This window comes from Delphinapterus leucas, chromosome 3 (genome assembly GCF_059928025.1).
Source record: "Delphinapterus leucas isolate spDelLeu-1000000601 "Yukka" chromosome 3, BTC_Dleu_Yukka2, whole genome shotgun sequence".
NCBI classification, from domain to species: domain Eukaryota; kingdom Metazoa; phylum Chordata; class Mammalia; order Artiodactyla; family Monodontidae; genus Delphinapterus; species Delphinapterus leucas.
In genome coordinates, this window is record NC_143131.1 from 148337442 (window position 1) to 148353486 (window position 16045).

At 48.7% G+C, this 16045-nt stretch overlaps 1 protein-coding gene across 1 annotated transcript in view; it reads left to right on the forward strand.

Moving 5' to 3' along the window:
- NSG2 (neuronal vesicle trafficking associated 2) overlaps window positions 1–15476 on the forward strand; it is a 59051-nt gene extending 43575 nt beyond the window's left edge. Inside the window, exons 3-4 of the mRNA XM_022595091.2 lie at window positions 9912–10022; window positions 13826–15476. Of these exons, the coding sequence (XP_022450799.1) occupies window positions 9912–10022; window positions 13826–14017 (303 nt within the window). The 3' untranslated portion in view covers window positions 14018–15476. The remainder of the gene's footprint in view (window positions 1–9911; window positions 10023–13825) is intronic.
- The last annotated feature ends 569 nt before the right edge of the window (window positions 15477–16045 follow it).

A 16045-nucleotide genomic window follows, 5' to 3' on the forward strand; every position in this document is an offset into this window, starting at 1 on the left:
AGGGATGGGGCCACAGCTACTGCAGAGAACTGCACGGACGTTGACTAGAGTGAAGGTCTAATTCACCCAGCCATCAGAGAAAAGCTTCCCGTCTTTTAGGGCATAGCAGGCAGACAAGGAGATTGTTTCAGGGGCAAAACTAATCATTTCCCAGCATCATACAGACTACTTCAGATGACCCAATGCAATGATTTTATCCAGTTACCCTGTCAGGTGTGGAACAGTTAAAAGGGGCCCTAAAATTCACTCTTGGTAGTGTTTTGTGCCAAAAATGAAGAAAGAGGTGTGGCGGTAGGGAATGTGGGATGTACATTCTGCTCTGTGCCAGGTCATGAGCTGGGACCACAGAGGCAAACATACAATAGAATGGATAGTCGTGATACAGGGGGCTGAGTGCTAAGTGGTGAAGGGAAAAAAAGTGTGGTGAGAACACAAATTGGCAAGGGAAGGCTTCCCAGAGGAGGTGAGATGTTGTAAGTTGGGCTTTGAAGCATGACTAGGAGTTCTCCAAGGAAAAAAGGGCTGAAAAGGTATACAAGAGAAATACATGTTGAGAAATGGCAGTCTTCCTGAGTGGTTGGAGCCTTTGAAGTACCTGCTGAGAAGCATGGCAGATGATATGGAGAGACGGAGGAGTGCACATCTATATAGCACATGTGCCAGACACTGTGGGAAAGCACCCTGGGGCTGCCACAGCCAGTGACCACACACTGGACTAATGCAACAGAAATTCATCCTTTCCCAGTTCTGGAGATCAGTGGTTCAACATCAAGGTGTTGGCAGGGCCATGCTCCCTCTGAAGGCTAGAGAAGGATCTATCTTTGCCTCTTCTAGCTTCTGGTAGCTCCAGGTGTCCCTTGGCTTGTGGCTGCATCACTCCAATCCCTGCCTCCCTATTCACATGCCCTTCTCTTCTCTCTGTGTGTTTGTCTCCCTCTGTGTGTCTCACATAACGGGACTTGTCCTTGGATTTAGGACCCACCTGCACAATCCAGGGATGATTTCATCTCAAGAGCATTAGCTTACTTACATCTACACAGACCTCTTTTCCAAATAAGATCATATTTACAGGTTCTGGTGATTAAGACATGGACATATCTTTTGAGAGGCCACCATTCAACGCACTATAGGGCTTCCCATCCATTACTGATTTAATCCTCAGAGCTCTGAGGGGCAGATACTACTATTACTCCCCTTTGCAGAAGTGGACACTTGTTGAAACAGTTAAAGGTAAACTGTACGAGAGCAGGAACCTCACTGTCCTCCTCCACACTGTACGCCCCGTGTGTAGAATTCTCTCTGGCACATGTAAGTGCTTAATATTTAGTGAATAAACGCTTTACGAGAAGTATAGCATAGGCTACGAGCCCAGGCCATACTCTAGAGGGTTAGGCTCCTGACTATATTACTTAATTAGCTGTGTGACCTTGAGAAAATTATGTAACCTCTCTGTGCCTTAGTCTAAAAAGTGAAAATGTACCATCTTGTAGGGCTGTTGTAAGAATAAATCCACATGAATGGATAAAGAAGATGTGGCACATATATACAATGGAATTACTCAGCCATAAAGAGAAACGAAATTGAGCTATTTGTAGTGAGGTGGATGGACCTAGAGTCTGTCATACAGAGTGAAGTAAGTCAGAAAGAGAAAAACAAATACCGTGTGCTAACACATATATATGGAATCTAAAAAAAAAAAATGGTCATGAAGAACCTAGGGGTAAGACGGGAATAAAGACACAGACCTACTAGAGAATGGACCTGAGGATATGGGGAGGGGGAAGGGTAAGCTGGGACAAAGTGAGAGAGTGGCGTGGACATATGTACACTACCAAACGTAAAATAGATAGCTAGTGGGAAGCAGCCGCATAGCACAGGGAGATCAGCTCGGTGCTTTGTGACCACCTAGAGGGGTGGGATAGGGAGGGTGGGAGGGAGGGAGACGCAAGAGGGAAGAGATATGAGGACATATGTATATGTATAACTGATTCACTTTGTTATAAAGCAGAAACTAACACACCAATGTAAAGCAATTATACTCCAATAAAGATGTTTAAAAAAAAAAAAAAAGAATAAATCCACGTCCAGTGCTGAGAAAAGTGCCTGGCACACAACCTGTGCTTAGTAAACGGAAGTGTGTTGTAGTATTCCACACTGCCTCTCAGGAGGGGATGCATACAGGTGGTGGTTAATTAGAGTGCTCTGGGAAAAGTGTGTCAGAGCGGTGAGCAGACAGGGCAGTGGCTAAATACCACCTGAAGACTCTGGGGAAGAGAAGAAACTTGACCTGGGTCTAGGATGAGCAGCAGCTTGATGGACTTGGGAGGGGAAGCTGGCATTCCGGGCAGAGGGCCCAGCAGTGCCGGAGCTTTGAGGTGGGGGAAATGAGGGTGCAATCAGGCGGCGGGGGGAGGGGTTGGGGCCAAAGAGGCACATCGAGTTTCCGTCAGGAAGGGCCTTGTCTGCTCTGTAACGAGTTCAGACTTGACCCTGTAGGTGTGATGGCTCATTCACCAGGGAAGCAGCAATGCTCAGGTGGGCTTGTTAGAAAGTCTAGGGTGGTCTTAGAAGCCGGGAGGCTGGAGGCCAGGAGAGCAGCAGGGAGGCCGCTGCATGCAGGGGTGAGGTGATGGTGGTCCTACCCAGGGAAGTTATGCTGAAGATGGTGGAGAGAAATGAACAAACCACACCAGAGGCAGAAGCTCCGGGAACTGGTGGCTGACGGGTGGGGCTGGGGACAGAAGTGGGAGGTCTGGCAGGGTTGGCTGCAGGACAACCCACTCGCCTCTGGACCTCTGCAAGGTCCAGAGGCGAGTGGGCAGAGCTGCTTCCCACCACAGCTGAGGGGAAGACAGCAGGCTGGTTCTGGCATGGTGAGTTCAAGGTGCCCTTGAGGTACCTCGAAGCATTGTTCAGACTTATCTTTTACTAAATGTGGGACCTGAAGCAAGTCACCTAACCTCTCAGAGCCTCAGTTTCTCCATCAGCAAAATGGGGTTAAGAATTCTACTTTCTTCATATGATGGTGGTGATATTAGTATACAGTAAGCTCCCAATAACTCTTAGCATCTTTTGTTACTGTGACTACCACTACTGCTGCTATTATCACTATGTGGAGGTGTGGATCACAGGGTGGTCACCATGACTGCCATTTCAGTGCACCTTCACCAGAGGCCCTGGCTGCACACTCTAAGTTCTTCCTCTATTCTCTCCCTGACCTATGCTCGAAAGCTGGAGGAGAGATCTTGGGCAGGTCTTAGCTGATGCTAACCCAAACCCTGAGTTTTTTCAAGGTTAAGGTACTTTATTTTGAGCATGTGTATGGGCGGGTGGTGGAAGGGGTTGAGACTAGGGGCTGGAGAAGTACAGATGTTTCAGTGCCCCACCCCATCCCATGTGATGTGGTTTGGACCAGGTTGAGTGTCTGTGTGTGTGTATGTGGGGAGTAAGGGTGTGCATGTGTGTGTGTGCATGTGTATATGGATGTGTTCATCCTCCAGGTCTTAAGTCAATTCAGCATTTCAGTTCAGGAAGTGTTTATGGGTGACCCCCACTGTGGGAGCCATGGTGCTGGGTACAGAGGAAAGGATGAGATTGCTGGCTGCCCAGTGCACTCCCAGCAGAGGGAGGGTTCAGAGATATGAGGAGGTAAGGATGACATGGTGGGTCCCATCAGGGCAGCCCAAGCAGGCCCCAGGTACAGAGCAGGGCAGGATCAGGTGTTCAGGGAAGGGGCCCCAGGGCTGGACCAGGAGGTTGATGAGGAAGGACACGGTAGTGGGGATGGTGTGTTCCAGGGCTGGGCAAGGCACGGATAAGCATGACAGAAGGAGCCCTCAGCAGCCTGGGGGTGGGTGGTGGCTGGAGGGGAAACTGTGAGCCAGGGAGCGGTGGCCTAAGAGGCTGGAGGGTGGCAGAGGGACGCAAGGCTGAGCAGGACATTACCTGGAAAACACTGGATGGAAGCTGGAGGAAGCTCCTCTCCTGGGCAGGACAAGGGTGATCTTGGTCTCCAAAGGCCTATAGGGTCTCACCTCAGCACTCTTTCCCCCTTGCCCCTCCTCCCATCTCAGTCAGACCATTTCTTCCAGGTCCACTGAGACCCTGAGCTCCTCTTCTTTTTAGGGGTTTGGGGCTGCGCCTCGGTCTAGGTGGCTCTGGCCCAGGGTCTTCTTGTGTGGGCCTCTTTCTCCCACCCTTGCCCACCATATCTGAGGCTCCCCTCCTATTCACTGTTCCAGATCCTGCTGTGGTCTTGTTTTGAAGTTATTTATTTGGTGATTTGCTAGTTCGGCGTCTGACCCTCTCCCTGCCGTAAACTCCCACTGTATGGCGGCATCTGGCTCACAGTGGGCCCTTTAATAGACATGTGCTGAGTGAATGAAGGGATGAGCAGGGAGATGGGGAGCAGAGAGGACCCAATCTCTAAGGAAACACTCAAATCAGCATTGAGAACTTGTTTATTTCTAATCCAAGGCTGTTCCATTCAGGAGGTAAAGCCAAGGCCTTTAGAATGTTTCCAAGCAACAAGGCTATATAAACTGAGTCAATCGATATTGATGTGGCTGCTGGCTTTCACATTCAGAGGTGCTCTATGGGGGAAGTGGGGACTGCTCTCCCGGGTCCTCTGAGGCTCCCCTGCCACATCGGGAGCTTTGTTGCAGGAACCAAGCACTAGGACCTCTGACTTCCAAGAATCTAATCCGTTGGAAAGGGAGAGGCCAGCTTCAGGATGCCCCACGGAGACCCGTCTTCAGGAAAAATCTCACCCTGGAACCAATCAGAAACCTTGGTCTCCCCCTCCCACCCCAGCCAATAGCCAACACTGACTCGGTCATTAAGAATAGGAATCCAGACCCAGCTCGACATCCTCCTTCCTCCTGGGAGTCAGCCCCTTCCTCCTTCCTTTTCACACCACTCTGCTCACCTCCCAGGCCTTCTCAAGCCATTGACCCCTTCCACCCTTACAGCCCCAGGTCTGGCCTATTTAGGGCATATGTCCTGGTGCATCAGCCTTCCTGCCTCCGGCGTTGCCCCTGCAAACCTGCTTCCATGTCCACCTCACTCCTCCCTTCCCCCACCATACCATCTGTCCAAAACGTAATTCTAATCCTGTCATTCCCCTGCTTAAAACCTTCAGGGGCTCTCTGCCACCCTGGAGATAAAGCCCAAGTTTTAGCTTGGTCCTTCCTTATCTATTCTCTTCCTACCTACCCATTGCCCGAGGCCTGTCTCTCCCTCACTTGCATCCTCCGGACCAGCCATGACAAACCATATGATGTTTCCAGAACAGCCCCAGCTTCTGCACTGTGGCAGGTGTGACTTCCCCCGCTCAGAACCTTCTTCCTCCCCTATCCTGGCATCCTTCCCTGAAGTCACTTCCGGAGTCACCTCCCACAGGAGGCCTTCCCTGATCTCCCCACCCACAGGCCTGTTAGGTCCAGGAGCCCTCTGTGCTGATGTCCTCACTCATGGTGCCACCCTTGTGTTACAAGTGCCTGTGTCCTCCTGTCCACCTCTGCCTGTGGGCTGTGAAGCCTTGAGGGAGGGCTTGTGCCTGATTCACAGCCCTGAACTCTCTGACCTCCACAGGCTCTTAAGGAATGACCGACCTCTAGTTGTTGCAGAAGTTACCAAGATTCAGGGCGGGGAGGCAGACTTATCTTCGCCTAAAACGGCCTCCCATCACCCTCGTGCTGGGGCCATGGAACACGTGGCAGAATTTAGCCTTGCTCGGAAGAATGCCCTGAGGTGAGCTGCACCCCTGGCGTCCCAGTCAGCATCAGACCTTGACTCTGATGGTCATATAGGCCACCCTGCCTGGGGTCTGTGTCCCGCACTCTTCTCAATACTTGCCCGCACACAGCAACTGCCTTGGGATTCTGATGTAATTGGTCTGAGACGGAGCCAGAGCATCAGGATCGCTTAAAACCCTGCCCAGGTGATTCTAAGCTCAAGGACCCTCATACATAGTCATACTGGAGTAGCGGTTCTCATGTCTGGTTGTACATTAAAATCACCTGGAGAGTGTCCTGGACCCACCATCCCTGACCAGATAAATCAGAATCCACTGGGGTGGTGGCCATCTAGGCACCAGCACTGAATCCTTTAGGATCCCCCCTCTCTCTCTCCTCTCCTCCCTCTCTTTTCTTTTTTCAGAAACATTTGCTGTGCTTACCCCGTCAAGCCATAGGAGTGCTATGGTGAATCAGATCCTGCCCCTCCTAGGTGGAGGCTGTTAACTCAGGGCTGTTAGGAATGAAAGAGGTCCCCCCGCGCCCCACCTAAAAAAAACCCGCCATAAAGGGAACCTGTCTCACAGCCAGCCTGCCGGGCCCTGCTTCAGCTCCCAGCGCCATAATCAGCCTGCTGGGAACCAGGGGAAGCATCCAGCCCTGCCTGGGGACACCCACACTGGAGTCTTGTCCTGCTTCCGAGTCAGTTAAGAGAACTGGCTCTCTGCTCAGTCGGAGATTGGGGCTGTATGGGGTCATTTGGAGGGGGAGCTCTCTGAGGGTTCCCCCAGATCCTGCCTCAGGTGGTGGCAGGGCGGGCTGCAGCTCTCGACTTTTCCTTTGCATGTTCAAGGTCTGCGACCATGGAGGCGACTGTGAGCGTGTCTGTCCCCGTCATGGGGGCAGCTCTGATGAGGGGGTGCTAGCAGGAGTTTAAGGTCCATTTGACACAGTCAGCCGGAGCTCTGGGCATGTTTTAGAAAGTTGAGGTAAAGTTCACATACCATAAAGTTGAGAACGTAGAGTGAAAAATCCAGTGGCATGGAGTACATTCGCGATGTTGTGCAGCTATCACCTCGATCTAGTTCCAAAAGGTTTTCATTACCCCAAAAGGAAACTCTATCCCCATCAGCAGTCATTCCCTGTTCCCCGCATCCCAGCCCCTGGCAACCACCAGTCTGCACTCTGTCTCTATGGATTTACCTATTCTCGATATTTTGTACAAATGGAATCATACAATATGTGGCCTTGCGCTTAGCATGTTTTCAAGGCCCATCCACATTTGTACGAGAACTTCATTCCTTTTTATTGCTGAATAATATTCTATTGTACAGATAGACCATAATTCGTTTACCCACTCATCACTTGATTATGTTTGGGCTATTTCTACCTTTTGGCTATTGGGAAAACTGGGCATTTAAAATTCTTTACATCTATACTCCAAACACCTGCTGACTGGGTGTTCTTAGGTCCTCAGCGATGAGTAGTGGTCTTGGGTGGCTCCTGTCCCTGAACTAATCAAATACTATCTTTGGAGGTTCGAAGGGGTGTATACGTCTTTGGGGGCACCTCTTGCTCCAAATTCTGGCCTTTGACATCTCCATCTCTCTCCACATCTTGCTGGGTGACTCCAGTCTGGCCTCTGTACCATCTCACCCCATGTTGTCACCGCCCTAATCCTGGGGAGAAGGCTGATGAGTGAGCAAGAGGCTGCAGCTGGGGGTTTGGGATGTGAATGGAGAGGGTGGACAGCACATTGTGTGGACAATAGTTTAGAACTGAATTTTATGTGTCACCATGTAAAAGGAAAAAACATTTTTTTCTCTATACTCTCACTTCTGACACCAGATGTGTGGGGTTTTTTCCATATCATGTACTTTTCCAATTCTTGGTGGAGGTTTCCTGGATTTCCTACAACTTAACTCAACTCTGACATTAACTGTCCTGAGTCAGCACAGACCCCACAGGTCGAGGGCTCAGTCCCACAAGACTGCCTCCACTTCAGACGTCAGTCAGAAATCTCGGGTTGACATCTGAACTTCTGACTGACTGGCTATAAACTGGGGGCTTCTGCAACCTCCTCCACAGGTTCAGTGATTTGCTGGAATGGCTCACAGAACTCAGGAGAGCACTTTACTTACTATTACTGGTTCCTTATGAAGGACGATAAAGCCAGATGAGGAGATACATGGGATGAGGTCTGGAAGGGTCCCGAGCACAGGAGTTTCTGTCCCAGTGGAGTTTGGGGTACACCACCCTCAGGGGCATGGATGTGTTCTTGTTCACCAACCTGGAAGCTTTCTGAGCCCCTTCGATTAGGGTTTTCTGGAGGTTTCATGATTTATTAAAGCATTGTCCATGGGTGGTTAACTTCATCTCCAGCCCCTCTTCCCTCCCTGGAGGTCGGGGAGGCAGTTAAGTTACAACGCTCCAATCAATGGTTAGTTCCTCTGGCAACCAGCCCCCATCCTTAGGGACTTTCCAAAAGTTACCTCATAACATAATATAACAACATTAACTCAGATGTAGTTGAAAGGGGGTTGTTATGAATAATAGAAGCTGCTCCTTTCACCTTTATGGATCAGAGTTATTTCAGGAACTGGGCACAAAAACCAAATATTACAACAAAAGATGCTGCTACCCTGCTCTTATCACTTAGGAAATTACAAGTATTTTAGCTCTGTGCCAGGAACCGGGAACAAGACCAAATAGATTTATCTCTTACATCACAATAGCACATCGTCCTAAAACTTCATATACACACATGCACAGGAACTTCTCACAGACAGTGTCTGCCCATAGGATTCAGATGGACGTCTCCCACACCCATCTTCCTCTTTTCCTTTTCAAATTCCTTCCATCCAGTATTTACAGCTGCTAACAAATGACTCCATTTGGAGTAATGTAGAATCCCATCTCCTCCTGTCCTTATAAACCATGTCCTGAGGTGGGAAGGAGATGGGATAGGGACGCCCCCCACCCCAAAGTTGATTTTATTTTTCTTCTGAATCACAATAAGACTTCTCTCCATGATAGGAATTCTACCATATTTCTAGGCCAACTGACTGAAAAGCCCAGCAGCTTTAAAAATAACATGACATATTACACCTGCGTATAACACTAGGTGCCCAGCATCATGGGGGTTACCCTACCGCTTTGTACACAGGTGGTGGGATGGGGCCAGTGCAAACCTGGAGGTGCCTCCGAAATTAGCTACTTAGTCCTTTCTGGTAAATCCTGTTGGTGACTTCAGTTTGTTTGGTGTTGTATTTGTTTTAAAGCTTACTTGTTGATAATGGTTAGGAGCTGGGCTTTCACTACGAGCAATGTGGAGACCATTAGATGCTTCTGAGCAGAGAAGGGACATGCTTTGACTTCAAGTCTGAATGGACTTCTCAGGTTGCTGTGTGTGAATACATGTAAGGGTCGAGGAGGCCCCTAGTTAGAAGGCAGTTTCAGTACTGCAGGTGAGAGGTGATGGTGGCTTTGGCCACAAAAGAGATGATTTAGTGGGTCAGAAGTGATTGGATTATGGATGTGTTGGAAGGCAGAAATGACAGCTTCTGCTGGTAACTAGGACATAGAATGGGAGAAGAAGAGAGTCAGGGATGACTTCAAACTTTTTGGTCTGAGTGACTGCAAAGGTGGGGTTGACACTTCCTGAGATAGGTAAAAATGCGGGGCGTGGAGCAGGTTTGGGATGGGAGGGAAGCAGGAGTTTTGTTTGAGAACGCACTTCAGGTGAGTACTGGACATCCAAGTGGAGGTGGAATGAGCATTGATACCTGAGACTGGAATTCAGCAGTGGCAGGGAGGGAGGTGATGGGAGGCAGGAACACCGTAAGTGAGGGCTTAATGGTCATCTCCCTGCCCCCACAGAATTAACAGGAAAAGTAAATGGGGAGGGGGTGGAAATCACACATTGGGCCAAGACGGAGCTTCCGAGAGTTTCTGGAAGAAGGAGACACCGAGACCCAAAGACTGCAGATGCCTTGCTCAGGCTCACACTCCAAGTTGGTGACAGAGCTGAGACAGAGCTGGTTCTTTGGGCCCCTGGCCACCCCCTACTCTTTCTAACATACCAGGCTGCCTATTGGCTCTGGGTTTCGAAGGCTGCACCATGTGGATGGAAGGCAGGCAAGCTGAGGCTGGAGGATTCTGTTTTGTTTTCTCCAGGTCACCATCCTCGTCAGCCTGGCCCTAGCTTTCCTCGCCTGCATCGTGTTCCTGGTGGTTTACAAAGCCTTCACCTATGACCACAGCTGCCCAGAAGGATTTGTCTATAAGGTAAGGGGCTTCTGGCAGGGGAGTGGCCCAGGTGACTGTCAGCTTCAGTTAAAGGGCTTATCAATGTCTTCTTTTCATTGACATTTAAAATCTGGGTATGGCAACCTCCCTACAGACTGTTTAAAATGTGAGATGTGTCCAAAGAGAATGAAAGCACTAATCTGAAAAGATGCACGTACCCCAATGTCCATAGCGGCACTATTTACAATAGCCAAGATATGGAAGCAACCTAAGTGTCCATCCATGATGAATGGATAAGGAAGCCTGGTACATATATACAATGGAATATTGCTCAGCCACAAAAAGAATGAAAGTTTGCCATTTGCAGCAACACAGATGGACTTGGAGGGTATTATGCTACGTGAAATATGTCAGACAGAGAAAGACAAATACTGTATGCTATCACTTGTATGTGGAATCTAAAAAATACCTCAAACTAGTAAATATAACATAAAAGGAATAGACTCACAGATATAGAGAACAAACTAGTAGTTACCAGTGCAGAGAGGGAAGTAGGGAGAGGCAAGATAGGGGTAGGGGATTTAAAAGTACAAACTACTATGTGTAAAATAAGTTAAGTTGTAATGATATATTGTACAGCACAGGGAATATAGCCAATACTTTATACTAACTATAAGTGTAGAAACTGTGACTCATGAAATTATACACCTGAAACTTATAAAATATGGTAAATCAACTATACCTCAATAAAAAAGAAAACTTTATGCACTCAATAAAGGCGTTGAAATACGTAAAAAAGTTAGTATAAAGAAATGCATAAGTAACACCAAAACAAAACTGATGGTGGCAATCTAAAATTTTTTCCTAAAAAGTTGTATCTTCACAATAAATTTTGATATGAAATAAAAAATTACAAGAAAAAAAAAGTCATAAATGTCTGGCAAGGAGTTTTCAGGCTTGCATGAAGGACTCGGTCTCAAATAGGCAGTAGAGGGCCTCCTCCCAGATGGCCCTCGCTTCGGACTGCCCATCCGCATCTGGGAGAGCTCACTCCTGCTGCAAATAGACTTCCGTCTCCAGAGCGCTCTGCCTAGGTGTGAGTCTTCCTGGTTTGATGGCTGGTTTCTTCTTCCTGCAGAGACGTGAAGACAGGGAGCAGAGCTTCTGAGGTGGCCTCCCCCAATCCTGCAGCTGGGCCCTTTCCCCGTCACCTTCACTCTGACTGTGCTCCTTCCCTTGCAAAACTGAGCTGGCTGCATGAGCCCCGGGCATCCTCTCGCCCCTCTGAGCCTCAGGTTTCTCGCCTGCAATGGGCGTCAATAATGTCTGCCCACAGGATTTTGGAGAAAATTTAAATAAAATCGGTTAGCAAAGGGCCTGCTAGAGAATGGGCTCTCAACAAATGTTAGTGGTAGTAACATTTCAGAGCTGAAACGAATATTTATAAATTACCATTTACTGAGTACCCATTATATGTCACCCCCTACCTAGACATTTTCATAAACAATATCTCAGTTGAGCTCTCCACCCATTCTGAAAAATAGGTTTCATTGCCCCCATTTTACATCTGAGGAAACGGAGATTAAGAGCGTTTTGTTATGAGTTTTCTAAGACATCACAGATGTTATGTTTCAAAGTGAGGGAATCAAATGGGGACTGTTCTGTCTTAAAAACACCTGTCCTGGGCTTCCCTGGTGGGGCAGTGGTTGAGAGTCCGCCTGCCGATGCAGGGGACACGGGGTTCGTGCCCCGGTTCGGGAAGATCCCGCATGCCGTGGAGCGGCTGGGCCCGTGAGCCATGGCCGCTGACCCTGCGCGTCTGGAGCCTGTGCTCCGCAACGGGAGAGGCCACAACAGTGAGAGGCCCACGTACCGCAAAAACAAAAACCAAAAACCAAAAAACAAAATAACAAAAAAAACACATGTCCTTTGGTTCTGCTACATGACTTCCTAAGATGACATTTTTAGTTGTTAGAAGCTGAGGTTCTGAAAGATTGGCAACAACTGTCAATAGGAGACAGTGGAATAAACTATGATGTATCCGCACAATGGAATTTCAAACAACTGTGAAAATGAGTGAGGGGGGGCTCCAGACATGGACACAGAATACTCTCCAGGATAATAGTGAAGAAAAAAATGTGCTACATTGGAGTGAGAAAAGGGGAGGTCAGGGATGTTTACTTCTATTTTCAGAAAGAAATTCTGGATGGATAAATTTTAAAAAAGTAAGAAAAATGGTGACTCAGGTGGGCAGGGAGGGGACAGAAAGAATAGGGCTGGGGAGCAAGGCTTCTCTGGATGTATCTTGCTCTACATTCGTCCTCGATGTGTATCAATGTTTGATGTATTTGTAAAAATAAATAAATAAAAAATAATTCCTGAAATTAAATACAAGCTAAAATCTAGCTGTATATCAAGTTGGGAACATAAACTTACCAAGAAAATAAATATTCCAAATGACTGTAGAATGCAGTATATTGACTGTACACCCTCAGTGGCATATATTCTAAGGACACAGAGAGCTGCAGAGAAATCCTATAGTTCCTTCAGTAGTCTAACTATTACTCATAATATTGCTGTTATTTTGTGACCATTTGATATATATTGTAGGATAAGGCAAATATATAATTATATTAATGTTGTCAGGAACCAAGGCTTTTGGTATAAGAGAAAAGAGTTACAACTATCCAATCAAGGGAACGAAATGGACAGCAGTTGGCTGCAGGCAATGGCCCAGAGGAGGAGTTAGGGGGTGGGTGAATCAGCCAGGTAAAGAGCTACCAAGTGTCTACTGTAACCGCACAGTCAGTAAGCAGAGCATGTTGACCTTGAATTAGTAGCAGCAGCAGCTTCCTCCCTCCCTCTCTCTCCCTTTTTCTTTCTTTTCTTTCTCTCTCTCTTTCTCCCTTCATTCCTTCCTTCTTTCTTGCTTTCCCTCCTTCCTTCCTTCCTTCTTTCTCTCTTTCCCTCCTTCCTTCCTTCCTTCCTCTCCCTCCCTCACTCTCTCTCTTTCTTTTCTTTTCTTTCTCTTTCTTTCTTTTTCTTTCTCTCTTTCTTTCCTCCTTCCTTCCTTCCCCTCTCTCCCTCCCTCCCTCCATCTCTCCTTCTCCCTCCCTCCCTCCTTTCCTTCCTTCCTTCCTCTCTCTCTCCCTCCCTCCCTCCCTCTCCCTCCCCTCCCTCCCTCCCTCCTTCCCGTCCTTCCTTCCTTCCTTCCTTCCTTCCTCTCTCTCTCCCTCCATCCCTCCCTCCTTCTCTCTCTCTCCCTTTCTTTCTTCTTTACTTTTTATTGAGGTGTAATTGGCATATAACATTATATTAGTTTCAGGTATACAACATAATGATTCAGTCTTTGTATATATTGCAGAATGATCACCACTATACGTCTAGTTAACATCTATCACCCTGCATAGTTGCAAATTTTTTTCTTGTGATGAGAACTTCTAAGATCTACTCTATTAGCAACTTTCAAAAATGCAACTTTCAGTATTATTAACTACAGTCACCATGCTATGCATTACATCCCCAGGACTTATTTATTTTATAACTGGAAATTTGTACCTTTTGACCACCTTCACCCATTTCTCCTACCACCTCTCCACCTCTGGGAACCTACAACCTAGCATCAGGTTAGTTTCTTCTGGCTTCAAGTAGGTGGCAGCTTTGATGATGGTGATGACGCTGGGGAAAGCCTGATGAGGGCCAGGCGCAGGCCAGGTACCATCCCCCGCCCTCTGGCTGAGAGCCTGGCGTGCCTGTGGGCCCCAGGCGGGGTGGCCGTGTTGCAGGGCGGGTTGGAAGCAGTCCACTGAGCTACCCCTGACTCTGTCTCTCTCTTCCCCTAGCACAAGCGCTGTATCCCGGCCTCCCTGGATGCTTACTACTCATCCCAGGACCCCAGTTCCAGAAGCCGCTTCTACACGGTCATCAGCCACTACAGCGTGGCCAAGCAGAGCACTGCCCGGGCCATCGGGCCGTGGCTGTCGGCAGCCGCCGTCATCCACGAGCCCAAGCCGCCCAAGACCCAGGGCCATTAGAGGCCCACCCCCAGCCAGAATCGGGGGCGGAGAGGGGGACCCCCGTGGGCTAAGCCAAGCTCCAGTTACAAGACAACACTGTACTCCCGGGATATGGGGGCGGGGGTGGGGCCGGGGGTGGGGGGGTGGGATCTCACCGAAAATCTCCTGCACTGGAGTTGTCTGAATCAATATTTCTTTTCGTCCTTTGGTATGGTTGATTCGTCCCCGAGTCAGGCTCATGTACAAAGGCATGTTTCGTGTTGACTGTTCCCATGTAAGATATTTTCAAAGCCACTGCTTATTATTTGTTAGGAAAATTTAAAAACAGAAGAGGAAAGAAACAAAGAAAATGAACAAAAAAGAGTTAGACTGGCTGCACCTGGAAGACACTGAAGGGTAGTAAAGAGCACAGATGCTCTGGGCTTCTTAGACGAGAGATGGTAGCTTCAGTGTGAGCTTCGGAAGGTACAGAACTTGTGAGTGATGCAGGTGGGGCTGCTTGCCTTGGCCTCCGGTCTGCAGGGGAGGAATACCGGAAGTTAGGAACCGCTGAGTTGGAGAGAAGGACTGATTTTGGCATTTATAAGCCCAGGATGCATACAACCCAGAGAGAAAAGCCTCCACCGCGTCGTGTGTTTTGCAAAGTTAGCACAAACTTGTCTGTATGGGCATTGGAGCTGGGGCCGGGCTGCATGGCCTAGGGATGTGTAGGGTATAAGAAACACTGAGCAGCGGGCAGACTTTCTTTGTCTTTCTCTTGTGTTTCTAGCCCTACACCTGGGTACTGCCCAGGAGACAGAAGGAGTAGAAAGAGAAGGAAGGAGAGGCTGCAGGAAGAAAGCCCAGCGTGGGCATGTGACATTTGGCCAAGCTATAAGCACAGCACCCAAGTTTAAAATCTGTGTCTGTTTGCTGTTTTCCAAAGTGCTAATAACACGAGGAAGAACAGGAAGGGTCCTAACCAGGAACCTCAGGTGACAGCCAGGGAGACTTTTCACTGGAGCTGCAGCAAAGCCAAATCATTTCTAAAGGAAGCTAAGACCTGTGGCCGTCTTTTGGCCACTCCTTTGTGTTGACAGGGGCCACCGTCCAAACTCCGCAGTCTGGTTCTGGAAGCTCCTAGCCAGGAGGCAGCATCTGACATTGCCCAGGCCTCCCGTGGCCCTGGTCCCACCTCGCGCTTCCACGCGGCTCTCCCGCAAACGTTTTGGGGAGAGCCCCTCTGTGTGGCGTTGGCTCCAGGTCCAGCAAAGCTAGCACTGGCTGGGAGAAGCTGTATGAGATGTGGTACTGGCTCCCCTCGAAGCTCAAACAGGCCATTTAAAGGGCACTTTGTCGTGTGTGGCTTTGCTGTGATGCTGAAATCATCGTACATGATAGCTGGGTAATAAGACAAGCGTAGCTCAAACTAGTCTGCTGAAAGCTATCATCTGACTTTTCCTCCCTCCCCACCCTTCAGTCACCTCGAGTCACCTGTAAATTCATTGGTCATCTAAAGCGGAATAACAAGTTGTCCCTAGCAAAACTGCTGAGCGCTTTATAATTTTGTGGTGTATTTTTGTCGGTAGGTAGCAGAGGCTGAAGTATTTTTTGGTGTAATCCTTGGACTTTTCTGACAGGAAACAAATAAAGATAGATGTGTCTGGGTCTTGACCTTCCTTTGCATTTTTCTTTATCTTCTGCTCAGTGAGCCTGCTGGGGAAGATGCTGGGGGCAGGGGTCCCCGAGGATGGGTGAGCTCTGGGGGCAGAGTGTCCTGTTAGGCTGGGGCTGGATCTGGGCTGTGGAGGGAACTCCATCCTCAGCCGAATGGGTCTGAAATGACGCTGAGGTCAAAGGCAAAGGACCAAGAGGTGCACCTGGCTCTTATCTTGCAGCCCAACATCCTTCATCCTATGAGCATCTGCTGAGCTCCTGCAGAGGGCCAGGCTGTGCTGGGCATGGGGCATTCAGCCACGAATGACACATATTCACTCTCTGAAGTCTGGAGGTAGGGTCGGATGTGGAAACAGACATTGGCACAAGAAGAGTCTGAGGGCACCATTG